This window comes from Barbus barbus (genome assembly GCF_936440315.1).
Source record: "Barbus barbus genome assembly, chromosome: 17".
In the NCBI taxonomy this organism is placed as follows: Eukaryota; Metazoa; Chordata; class Actinopteri; order Cypriniformes; family Cyprinidae; genus Barbus; species Barbus barbus.
In genome coordinates this window covers 8707795-8722362 of record NC_136745.1, presented here as the reverse complement: position 1 = coordinate 8722362, position 14568 = coordinate 8707795, and the positions used below count along the sequence as shown (strand labels likewise).

General features: G+C 35.6%; 1 protein-coding gene across 3 annotated transcripts in view; it reads right to left on the bottom strand.

The window, feature by feature from the left end:
• Positions 1-14568, bottom strand: part of LOC306883675 (protocadherin alpha-C2-like) — a gene marked incomplete at its 5' end in the record, with an annotated part of 145195 nt that overhangs the window by 76997 nt on the left and 53630 nt on the right. Inside the window, one exon of one of the 3 annotated variants that reach the window (XM_079439056.1) lies at positions 4484-4495. The exons of the other annotated variants lie outside the window; for them this stretch is intronic. Coding sequence (XP_079295182.1) covers positions 4484-4495 — 12 coding nt within the window. The remainder of the gene's footprint in view (positions 1-4483; positions 4496-14568) is intronic. 3 annotated transcript variants of the gene reach the window in all.

Genomic DNA, 14568 nt, shown 5'->3' with positions numbered 1-14568 from the left:
TATTCATTGGTGCTCATTATTCCTAAACTCCAAAATGTTTCTCTTTGTAATCTTTCATTAAAATGTAACAACTTGTTTGCCTATGAAACGACTTTAATTTTCTCATCCTACATTTTTTTTTATTGTTGAATATTCTGTTTTACCCAGATGTGTGTCACATTACAGAAGATGGGTGTATGTGGTAGTTATACAAACAAAAAAAGTGTATATACACTAGTTCTTGCAGAGCTGTTTTTACAGAAGAGAGCACACATGCCACTTACTATGTACTTTGTTGAGGAGCTGCTGCAAAAGTATGCCTCTCTCCTGATTAACAGCATGACTTTAAGAGGATCTAATCTTTCACTAAAAATCTAGTACTGACACACAAAATATGACTAGACTACAGGGTTTTAGAAAGAGAATAATGCAGCTGCCTTCTCAATGTCATAGACAAATCTGTGAGGAGAGGGACATACTTCAGTCGTTTGTAAGATTAATAAGCAGACAAGCTGAAGGAAATTGTGACTAACACTTAGATCTGTTACAAGCTATATTTTAAGTTTTATATCCATTTTCAGAAAAACCATCCCTCCCACGGCCCACACACATTTTACAATCCATTTTATGCCTTTGCCCTCTCGGTCTTTCTGTTCTTCTTTCACAATTTATTTGCGATGAAAGCAATCAAATATTTCAGATTAAATTCTGGTTTTGATAAATTTTTAATCAAAAGCAAATTAATTCCACCGTGTGTTAATATTAACTGAGCAGATGCCATCAAACACACACACACACAAAGCGTGAAAGATATCTTGAGTAAGATGAAACTCTGAGAAAATGTTAATCCAACTAGAGTTTAATAATTTATTTCTAAATCTGTGCCCAATTGCTCTGACGGAAACGGGACAAGGCAGGACGAATCTGCCAGTCTAAGAGACAATAACCAGACCAGACACATACAGTCCTGTACATGCACACTACCTTCACTTCAAAAAGCTTCACTTTAACAAATACTGATACATATAATAAAGGGACAGAAATGACATTTTATTCATTAACAGTAATGATGAGCATAGAAAAGAGCCCAGCCAAATTCAGCTCAAAGTTTGAAAGTATGTTAGACAGTCAAATAAGACAGATGAAAGTCAAAGCAATTTTATCTGTCAGAACACACTGCTCAACAACAGCATTAAATCATTTAAACCTTGAATTATTTCATGCTGATACACATGTAGACCAGGCATATGTGACCCTGGACCACAAAACCAGTCATAAGGGTCATTTATTTGAAATTATTATTATTATTTAGTAATTTAGCAGACGCTTTTATCCAAAGCGACTTACAAATGAGGACAACAGAAGCATTCAATTGTAGTATTAAAACAGATCCAAAACTAAAAGCTAAAACTTTATAAATACTACCTATACACATTTTAAAAATAAAGAAATTAAATAAAAATGACAAATGCATACAACAAAATTTCAAACGTAACATTTACATGTAAAACAACAAAATAAAGCTAAAAACAATTCAAAATATTAAAGAACAAAAGGTTTTTTACATACACACACACATATATATATATATATATATACATACACATTTATAAATTATATATATATATATATATATATATATATATATATTTCCTTTCCATTTAGTTTGTTGAAGTATTAAAATAACTCAAATTAAATCAAACTAAAACTTAATAAAATACCTATACAGACATAATAAATTCAGACATAATTAAACTAAAATTAAAATAAATAACAAATACAAATCAAACGACAGTAGTTTCAGTAATCCTTAAAAATAACACTGCCAAACACACATGCTAAAAAAAACACAACTTATTCACACATGGTAAGAAATTGTTATAAAAGCTGAAACCGAAGTGAAACAAGTACTAGTAGGAAAGAGGAGAAATATGCCAATATATAAATTGAGATTATACATCATCTGAAAGCTGGATAAATAAGCTGTCCATACACAATACATAAACCATACATTGATGTATGGTTTGTTAGGGTAGGACAATATTTGGCTGAGATACAGCTATTTGAAATCTGGAATCTGAGGAGACACACACACACACACACACACAAATAAGAATATTGAGAAAATCGCCTTTAAAGTTGTCCAAATGAAGTTCTTAACAATGCATGTTACTAATCAAAAATTAAGTTTTGATATATTTATGGTAGGAAATTTAAAAAGTATAGTCATGGAACATGATCTTTACTTAATATCCTAATGATTTTTAGCATAAAAGAAAAATCAATAATTTTGACCCACACAATGTATGCTATTGCTACAAATATATCCGTGCTACTTATGACTGGTTTTGTGATCCAGGGTCACATATTATTAAAACACAATAGTGAAATTTTCATTTATAAATATATAAATATAAATATTTTATATAAATATAAAGAGTATATAAATTGATGGAACAGACAATCTCTAATATCTGCATAGAAAAAAAATCAACAATCCATTTTAAATTATATGTGTATTAAATGAAATCATTTTTAATGTAACATCATCATATACGTTACAATAAAAAGTTATTTAATATATGCATTTACACACATACAGTGTAAAAGAATGACCAGCAACAGCGTCCTTCAATGTTTGTGAGTTCGGTATAAAAAGAAAGAAAAAGAAAGAGAGAAAATGTTTCTGTTTGTGCATGAAAATTAAAATCCATTTCAATCCCATAAATAGGCTTTTTAGGTAATAAGGTTAAAGCAGCATGTTATGAAACAGCTTCTGCTGAAAGATGCACTAGCCACTCACACTGACCAAAAGCTATGATTGGCTCCTGACACACACTGCAACAGTTATTTCATTACCTGATTGGTTAAGCACACTCTGTTTGATGCTCGTGGCTATTTGATTGGCCGAGGTGTTACTGTGCACAGCTCTGCTGGTGAGAGTGGTGATTGAAGCAGATTATGTCTATCAGACTCTCAAGAGAATAATCGACCAATGAGGTCAGAGTATTGATTTACATTGCCTGGTTTTGTTCACAGATGTATGGGCCACACCCTCAGAAAAACCAGCAACAAGGAGAGCTTGTTTCACAAGGACAGATGACACATAAATCAATCAAACACACACACACACACACACACACACACACACACACACACACACACACGCACGGCACAAGCACAAGCACATGCACAAGCACAAGCACAAGCACAAGCTGCTGTAAATAGGTCATCACCTACTAAACCAAATCAATTCTGACACACTAATACACATTGAAACAGAAAGAATGAATCACTTATTGACAAACACTGCTAAAGTGTAAACTGGTGGCAACGTTTTGTATACAAAAGCTAGTGCAAGCACACATTTAAAGACACCCAAAACACACACAATAAAACATTACACTGATCCGCCACCAGGTGGAGATTTCATTTGTGAGTCAGTTGTGAAACAAAGAAACCAAGGCTCTCTCTCACACACACCCCTCTCTCTCACACTCCATGTCAGAGGAAATGAAAATGCAGCTGGCATAATGTTAAGACAGGAGAGAATCCACTCAGCAAAGGCAGAGCAATCTGATAACACACATGCACACACATATTACAAATCTGGGCTGTAATATTTATTATATCGTACATGATTTGTACAGTATTGTAGTGTTATTTAGTTGCTTATTGCTTATTGTGTGTTGTATACAAGTTCTAATTATTTTCAGATTTAGGAATGATTTCACAGAATCTATTTGTAGACACAGGTACGTGTAAATATACAGACTGAGAGAGAGAGAAATTATGACAAAGAATATCATACATTATTGTATTCTGACTTCTGTAGTTTTGATGTTTTATTTCTTTTCCAATGTTGTCACCAAACTATAACATATAATCATATAAATAAACCCACACACATTGTAGCAATAGTGACCTGCTGTTGTGATAAATTTATTTCAACTCTATTCTCTCTATAATCCATTAACCTGCAAAACTCGCACAGAAAATATAATCCACCTGCTCCCCATGCCTGCGACCTAATTATTCACACACAAAAATAGAATTTATGTATATCCTCAGTGGTTTATGTTTTTTTATGTTTATGTGACTGTGGATTGTGTGTAAACAGTGGTGTGCAGATTTCTATGCAAAGATTAACGAGAGAATACAAAGATAGAGTACTGCTGCAGGCATGTGTGCTGGGGTACTGCAGAATGACATCAGCAAGAACGCTTATGGGACATTTCAAGTGGACAGAAACAGAACCCAGTGTTCCAAAAGTTATGTTCTATATTCAACCTTCTCTCTCTCTCTCTCTCTCTCCCACACACACACACACACACACACACACACACACACACACACAAGCTGAACATCATCTTTCACTCTTCTCATCAAAACTTAATAATTTCACTTGGTCTCATGCATTATCAAGAGATTCATATCCTAATTCTTTTAAAACCACTTTAGCTATATTTCTATCTACTTCAAAAAGAAATTGTCATGGTCTTACCTTGAGTGTGCTCTGGGTACACAGCATATGCATGGAGAGCACAATAAAAAAAAGAGAAGAAGAGAAAAATGAGCAGAGGTTAGTAACTTTTCTTTTATTAAAACATTATCTTGCAGTGCACACATGTCAAAGTCAAACAGATGTGAGATCCGGTCAGAGGCCCAGCTGTGCTGAGACACACAGATGGACATTTGGAGTTTCCCTGAAGGAGACCTACAGTTGCAAAAAGACAAAAATTGTTTATCGTATGTGGATTAAATATGGGTTAAAATGCATGTAATACCATCTTAAACGCTGAAATGTATGATATGAGATATTTAGATTTAATATTGCAAGTCAAACAATGTGGCCGCCATATACTTACCATTATTATTTTACATCTGTAAATATTGTACCATATTACTGTATTGTACCATATTAATTTTTGTTGGTCTTTTTAAAAATATTATTATTGTTATTGATTCTGATTATATATATATATATATATATATATATATATATTATAAATGTATCTGAGATGAGCATATAGAACTTCTAGACTATTGGGAAATCATTTATAAAAGTTCAAAGCATCAATACTAAGAGGCTCTAAATATGCCAAACCTTTATATAAACATATACACATTTCAGCCTGGAAAGGCTTCTTGGAAAGTAAATGTTTTTGTAAACATAAATACAGCAGATGTGAAAAGTCTGCAAACTTGAAAACCCACTGCTGCAGTTTTCAGCCCAAAAACCAAATATGCATTATAACAATAATCCACGCCCAAAAAAAACTTTAAGGGCAAAGAGCAAATGCATCATCAAAATTAATGCCTGTGCCTCTCAGAGTTAAACTATGCATGCAAAAATAACAAAACATCCAAGGCCAGGGAGAGAGAGACATGATTAACAGCGTGACGAAAGGAAGCAATGAAAATGGAGCAAAAACAGTAAAAGGAGAAGAGAAATAGAGTGAGCGGACCAGTCACAAGGACAAGAAAAAATAGAAGAGCAGCATGAAAGAATGGGGTTAGTGAGGGAGTGAATTAAAGAAAGATAAAGGGAAATTAAACAGGGATTAAGAGGTGGAGAAAGAGTGAGACAAGATAAAAGAAGTGTGTGAGAGGCAAATTAGATAGTCATCAAATGAACTAGCGTTAATTGTTACAGTTTTTAGTGGATCCCGATGGATGGTAAATGTGTGTATATTGCACGTATGAATGGCAGGTCTTTTGCATGCTGGGTAAAGTTCTTTCCCCCTTCAGACCACTGTAAAGCTGATGACTTTCCTCTGTAATCCCATTAGAAAGCTCGTAGTTGGATTACTGTCTCCCTGGTTATGCTGACAGACCTAATACAACAGCACACATCAACACCACCGGGATCACGGCAAGCATGTTGGACCAGATTAACCTCAAAACACCTGAGCTACACAATGCATGATTCAGACTCAGCCATAAAGACTCAAAGCAATTCTGAAAGTATTGACACTTATGGTGTGGCACAGTGATGCTGAAGAGTGCAAGGTCACAGCTAGCACTTGCATATTCCCTAATGACAGTTCAAGCACGCTAAACACAATTTGTCACATCAGTGTTCATTACTAACTGACAGGATGAATGAAATGCTTTTCTGTCTTGATAATGTTTAAAAACATTGGTGTTTACTGCAGTTTATTCATGTTTAACAGAAAACACAAAAACATTTTAGAGACATTTTAGACCAGACATTTTCAGCCTTTATAGACCCATCAGATTATCAGTGAATGTACATTTATAATAACCAGAAATGTCCTGACAACCATTTATTTTATAAATCATTTGCAGATCACCAATGGTCTGCAGACCTGGTCAGTACTTTCAAACCTTTGCACACAAAACTAACCATAGAGGGGGGGGGGGGGGGAATCATGTCCTGCTGAACCCACAGGCAGAATGGTAACTTAACCTCACTGTCAACCTTAGCCCATATTCCAGCCAATGCTCTGATTACCTTTAGTAAAGGCCACTGGCCATCAAACTCACTGGCACTGACAAAGATATTACCATCATACATACTAGCATTATACTATTTATTTATTTATGCTATCTATACTTGCATTGTCATTACCAGTGAGTTTGATGGTCAATGACCTTTACTGAAGGTAATCAGTAATCACAGTTACAGGTTTATCATCTGCATTCATATTCTAATTATTGGGAAGGACAGAGAGAGTGAGAAAGACTGAGGCATAATTTCAGACCGAGTAGACAACACCTCAAAAAAAGTCAAAGTCAAGTATGGTGACCCATACTCGGAATCGTCATTTAACACATCCAAGTGCACACATAGTAGTGAACAGACACAGCCGGATCAGTGGACAGCCATATTGCTGTGGTGCCCGGGGAGCAGTTTGGGGGTTCAGTGCCTTGCTAAAAGGTCTCACCTCATTTGTGGTATTGAGAGTGGAAGAGAGCACTGGTTATTCACTCCCCCCACCCACAATTCCTGCCGGACCTGAGACTGGAACCCGCAACCTTTGGGTTACAAGTCCGACTCTCAAACTATTAGGCTACAACTGCCCCCCAATAAAAAATAATTGGTGTATACAGAATTCAACTGATATGCAATTACATGTGTGTCCCTCTCTCTCTCTCTCTCTCTCTCACACACACACACACACACACAAGTGGAGAGTTTAGATCTACAGAATGAATATTACAATGAGCACAATGAGAAAGAACAGCAGAGTGATAAATGAAAAAGAGAATTAAGTAAAGTGAAAAAAGGATGAAGGAAAAGATAATGGACCAAAGCAAATCTGACACTAATTCAGAACCTGAGCTGATCTGAATGTCTTTCACGACTGACGTACACACTGCTCTCTTTCAGAGGGAGCAGCTGCAGAAGGATGTGGCTGGAATCCCTCTCAGGTCTAATGAACACACACACACACACACACACACACATCCAGAAAGCAGCAGACACACAGAAAAACCATGCTAATTCCCTGCACCTGCATGCCAATCGCCATTATTCTCAAAACTAGAAACAACCAACAAACACGGTTGCTGCAATGATGAAAAGTTATAACCAGGCCAATGTGGACATAAAACTTGAGCTCTACTGATTTAAGCAGAATTAACATACTAGAATTCATGTTTTCCATCCCTAGCGCTCATTAATAAAATGTTCTGTATAATTTTGATAGTTGATAGTTTGAGCGACCAGTAAGAGTATAGTATTGTCAGCTGTTTAAACCATTTCACTACATTTAAATTCATTCAGTAGAATTACATAGATCAGGGGTGGGGAACGTTGATCCTGGAGGGCCGGTGTCCCTGCAGAGTTTAGCTTCAACCCTAATCAAACAAACCTGAACCAGCTAATCAAGGTCTTCAGGATGCAGTTAGGTATTTGTTTTTCAGGGTTTTTCAGGGTTGGAGCTAAACCCCTGCCATAGATTTTCCATTAAAATCAGTGCAGAAAACAAAGTCGGTTAAAAAGAAAAATAGCTGTATCATAAATGAATTATAATAAAATGATATATGTATTGATATATGTATTAATGCAAACTCTTAATTCTAGACCGTAAAAACAAAAACTATTAATACAAAACAAACAGAACAAATAAAGAAATGCTACTAAATAAATAAAGAGATGCAGCTTGCAAGGTTATCCACACAAAACCTATTTTTAAAAAAAGAAAGGAGAGAGAGAGAATTCAGCCATATTTAACATGCAGTCAGTGAACAGACTAAATTATTCACATCGTGCTGGCCTACATCTTCCAGGCAAATGTCTGTGTGTGTGTGTTCATGTTTGAGGGATGCAAGGATGCTGTTCGGACTCAAACATGCTCTTAAATTCACAGCGACATTAAAAGCTTCTGTGAAATGCACAAAAAGAACAACTCTCACTGGAGAAGTCACTCTGCTAGAGAATAAAAACTGTGATAACAGAAACACTGGCTGGAAATCTACAGACCACATCATCAGATTTCTCTGTATTGTAAAGCATTTATAGGGAAAACACAAATCACTACAACTGTGTATAAACCTTTGCAAAGATTTCACCTCGAAAGTATGCCTTCACACAAGATTTGGCAGATTTCAAACAAGCACACAAGTATATAACAATAAACACACCGGAGCCTGTGCAAAGTTCATGTTATAAAAATATGCCCAGTTGTATACATAATGTTTACACATTGCAGTCTCTTACATTAACACAAACGCATGAGATGCACAATGATCCTCGTGTGCATGGAACATGGTTGAGACATCCATGATGTCCCTGCTGCTTAAATCACTGATACACACCCACACACACATATATGGCTTGTATTTGACATGCATGAGTGAGTCACTGTCCAAATGTCTTTGCCACTCACAAAACATACATACCCAGATGACCACGCAAATAGCACTGGCTGCCATTTTTACGTGTTCTTCATTTGTACGCAGCATCTAAGATTATCACTGGGTAAGCACCAAATGAGAATAAACTTGCTTTGGCGAATACATTATTGCACAACTGTTGGCTGGTTACTTTATCAGGAAGAATAATAAACATTATAAATAAACATCATTGCTACTCTCACTTTCTCTCCACTATCGCCTGTGTGTTTCTTTCTTAGGTTCCTTTGGGTTTTTTTGTTTTCTTTCTTTGTGCATTAAGAATTTACAGTACGAGTCTAAATTTGTGTGCACTCATGCATGTTCACAAGCACACAATTCACATGATGCAATGAATGCGTGTTATTTCTTGGGGTATTTGCTCCAAAGCCCCTCCCTCAGGGCAGCAATAAAAAACAAACAAAAAACAACAACACCACAACACACACACAGAATGATCCTGTTTGAATGGAAGTGAATGTAGGAGAACTGACTAAACTGCTTTTGCGTGGAAACAGCTTGTCATATAATACATTGACTGCCTGTTAGCTAATCTTTAACATGTTGTTTACTACACAAAAAATAGACCATGATACAGACGCTGAGGTTGCTATCTCCTTTAATAAAAGCATATCTTGTTGTTCTATGAATACTTTCAAAATGGCTGCGGTCTCTGAAGAACACACATAAATGAACCTGCTCTTAGCACACACGCACACACACACACACAAGTGGAGATGAGTCACAGATCCTACTCCTCCACGCTTTCACATCAAGTCTCTCTCTCACTACCATCATGAACAGAACTAAATATATTATTGAGCTTTTAAAGAAAACTTAAAAAAAATTATTATTTCTTATTCCAGTGTGTGCATTTAAAAAATGACTAGTGAGTGCTTTTACCTCGACATGTAAATGTTTTAACTGAGATTTAAAACTTTTTTTTTGTGTGTGAATTATGTATTGTGATATATGTTTGTATGTCTCAGGGGATATTAATTCTCATTCCAGGCTGTTATTGTAAATAAGAACTTGTTCTTAATTAACTTGTCTGGTTAAATAAAGGTTAAATAAAAAAAAAATACAGTTTGGGCTAAGGATCTTAATGAGGATGTGCATGTTTTATTTTCCGATCAGGTATTGGGTATGTTTAAATTGTCTTCTAAAAACCCTAATCACCAAATGATTCATTGGAAATTGCTGCATAGGGTTTACTTGACTCCAATGAAACGTTTTTATATGAATCTGTCGTCTTCTCCTAAATGTAATCTCTCTCTCTCTCTCTCTATATATATATATATATATATATATATATACACACACACACACACACACACACACACACACAGACAGGTACATCTAAAACAAAAATTGAATATCGTGAAAAAGGTCAATATTTTTTGTCACTCATTTCAGAAAGTGAAACCCATATATTATATAGATTCATTACACATAGTATGAAATATTTCAAGCCTTCATTTCTTGAAATTTTGATGATTATGGCTTACAGATAATGAAAACCCAAAATTCGTTGTCTCAGAAAATTAGAATATTACATAAGATCAATAAAAAAAGGATAATTTAAACTGAAATGTCAGGCTTCTGAGAAGTATGTTCATTTCTATGCACTCAATACTTTGTTGGGCCTCCTTTTGTATGAATAACTGCATCAATATGGCGTGGTATGGAGGCAATCGGCCTGTGGCACTGCTGAGGTGGTATGGAAGCCCAGGTTGCTTTGATAGCGGCCTTCAGGTCATCTGCATTGTTGGGTCTAGTGTCTCTCATCTTCCTCTTGACAATACCCCATAGATTCTCTATGGGGTTTCAGGTCAGGCAAGTTTGCTGGCCAATCAAGCACAGTAACACCATGATCATTCAACCAGCTTTTGGTACCTTTGGCAGTATTGGCAGGTGCCAGGTCCTGCTGGAAAATGAAATCAGCATCTCCATAAAGCTTGTCAGCAGAAGGAAACAGCGGACCAACACCAGCAGATGACATGGCAGCCAAAATCATCACTGACTGTGGAAACTTCACACTGGACTTCAAGCAACATGGATTCTGTGCCTCTCCACTCTTCCTCCAAACTCTGGGACCTTGATTTCCAAATTAAATGCAAAATTTACTTTCATCTGAAAAGAGGACTTTGGACCACTGAGCAACAGTCCAGTTCTTTTTCTCCACAGCCCAGGTAAGATGCTTCTGACATTGTCTCTGGTTCAGAAGTGGCTTGGTAGCCCTTTTCCTGAAGACGTCTGAGCGTGGTGACTCTTGATGCACTGACTCCAGCTTCAGTTCACTCCTTGTGAAGCTCTCCCTAAGTGTTTGAATCAGCTTTGCGTGACAGTATTCTCAAGCTTGCGGTCATCCCTGTTGCTTGTGCACCTTTTCCTACCCAAATTCTTCCTTCCAGTCAACTTTGCATTTAATATGCTTTGATACAGCACTCTGTAAATAGCCACACCCTTTGTGACTTACCCTCTTTGTGGAGAGTGTCAATGTTCGTCTTCTGGATCATTGCCAAGTCAGCAGTCTTCCCCATTATTGTGGTTTCAAAGAACAAGAGATACCCGGAATTTATACTGTAGGTATGGTCATTAATTGAAACTTAATTGAGAGTTAAGTCCAACTCTCTATCCATTAGGCCATAAACTTTAAGCATTACTGCTTGTTATGGCGATATGACAATATATATGTTGGCGATGGTATAAAGTGTAAATTGATACAACTTTTTCTATATCATTTATATATCATCGTGGTATGCAAATATATCTGTGGAGCTTTTAGTGGGCAGGAGCTATTGACACGTCAGAGTGATAAAGAAACATAAGAATTAAGCAGTTTTCTGTGTGTTGTTCTTGTTCTAAGGGTATACTCACACTAGGCACATTTGCCTTGTGAAAAAGCCCAAGCGCGGTTGTCCTTTCACTAACAGACAGATATCACAGGATTACAGAGGCAACTGAAGTTAATGGTGGAATTTGCAGCTTTACTCACAAACTACAATACCTGTTCATCAATAAGATGAGAACCAGACCCATTCTAAATCTAATTGTACTCGAAATTAAATTAATTGAAAAGTGTGATATCCAAGTAGTAATAAAGATTTTTGTCATAATGATAACAATAGCGCATACAAAATTAGTAAATGAACTGTTCCATGATAAAAACATTGACAGCCAATTGGAATCATTTCTGCTTTAAAGAGCTTGAGCATTTAAAGTGACAGATGACACAACTGCATTGTATACTTAGATTACACTTATATAGTTATCTTTATAATTATCGTTCTTGGTGTAAACAGGCCTTAATAGTGTTCCTTCACTGGATGGCCAATTTCAAATGTTTTTTGTGTATTTTCAAAATACAAAATACTGTATTTGTATTTAAATACATCTTCCCACACAGTATTTTGTATTTTTATAATTTATTTTTATTATTTGATGTATTTGTGCCCATCTCTGCCTGTCAGCAATAACCTGTCCATTTCTGTCAGTTTAAGTGCCGATGATGCTCTGTTGCTAGAAATTTCTATTAAAACAAACAAAAAACTATATATAAATAAAAATAAACTGAAATTATTTCAAATCTTTTGCAATTAAGATAAGAAAGATATCGATGACCCTAAACTGCAATGTCCTACTTTATTAACTTTCTAAAGTGTCAAATTAAGTGGAAAATACAAGTCAAAAAACACTTATAATAGCTGGATCTGGCAACATGGAGGCTGAGCCCGCGCCCTTACAATTCTCTCAAGTTTCTTTCACTCCGCCAGCATCTCGCAGCAATCATTTTCATTCCACAGACGCTAAACATTCTTGCAAACGGTCTAAACTGATTTATACATGTCATGCAGACTTTCATACGAGGAGTTTAGCAGCAAATGAATCATTCAGAGAACAAATTTTACTTTTGAACATGAAAAATTTACAGAGGTCCGGACCTCGGTGACCTCATAGCTGGCTACCGGCCTGAACACAACCACTGTTCTGTGTTTATTTGCTAATTATATTTCAACTTTTATTTCCTAAAATTTGAAACTTGTTTAACTTAAATATATGTAGATATATTTGTTATAAACACAAAAAATAAACATCCTTTACCCATATAGGAACATGTATGCTATACTATAGGCTATATATATATATATATATATATATATATATATGTATATATATATATATATATGTGTGTGTGTGTGCATTTGGGAAAATGCATGTTACATATTGGGAAACGGACATTTTTTGTAATATTTTGAAATATATATTTCATATATGTGCAAGTATCTGACATATATTTTTATATCTGTGAAATCCAAACATGAACAGATTTCAGATTTCTGTATGGGGATGCACATGCACCAGCCAATGTGTAGTAAGGGAAATAAACAGAAACACTTGCTTTGTCATTTCACAAAATGTAAATGATTCACTACTGGGGCAATATAAACTTTTTCAAAACGTATAAATGACTTTTGATATTCTTATTATTATTTATACATTTCCAAAGTGTCATTAATGTAAAGAACTATCAACTATTCTATTTAAAATTGTGTCCGAAATGTACATATAACTCATGGAATTATTTAATAATAACCACATTAATTACAATACATATTAAACAGAAAAATAACAATCACTAGTAACAACATTACACTTCCTTGCCAATTCTGGGGGCCCATCTTACCTCTAGGGTATCATTTGATCTTTTTACTTCAAAATAAAAACTATAAATTCCATCATTAACAAATAGAGACACACACGCACACAAACCTTATTGTCCAACAAAATACAATGTCACAGATCACTGTGACAATTTTCCAAAGACACAAAATTAGATCAGTTAACCTTAAACACCCCATAAAACCATGTTCTTCTTTGACTGGATATTTGTCTGCACATTCTGCTCTGTATTTTCACAGTAATCTGTTTCTTTGTCGCTCTCAAGTTTAAATGACATAGAACAGACCTCTAAAACTGTTTTCAGGGAAAGCAAGAACTCTGGCAAAATGCTGACTTGCAAAACATTTAATTTTTCATATGATTAAATATTACCCAGAATTCCAAGCAGTACAGAGACCACAGGGGAGATATGACCTAACAGCTCAGGACTCCAGAGATCATCTATAAATATGCCTAGAAACATGGATACCATAAGAGAGACAGCATTGTTCCCCACAGCGTGGTTTTACCCCAATTTAATTTGGGATTTACACATCATAATACTTGCAAATAAAAATCTCATATCCCTGACTCCACCCACATTCAGCACACAGCTCTGCTTTCAGCCTAAGAGATCTCTTGTGGGCTTTATAGCTCTCCAGCAATCACAATCTGAAGCTTTAAAACTGTGTCAGAATCATCTATGTTGCAGTCATCAAGCTATGTGTTTGGAATAGCATGCTAACACTTTCTATGACCATTAGGAGAGATAGAGTTCAGAAGATAAATGAAGACTTAAAGTCAAAGATTATATAAATGAGAGATACACTTGAGACCAGCTGCAGACAGAGATATAGAGGACAAAGCTACTTATAACCACATAAACCAAAAGCAGAACTGATGTGACCCACTAAAGTACTGAACCACTGCAAAATAGACCTGACCTGCTCTCATGCACATACATTCACAGAACTGTCTGACCTGCCCTGTTATGCCATTGTTGTGTTTCCTGCTCAAGCCTTTTGTACATTTACATCTGCACAGTACATGTTGTGTTCTACCATC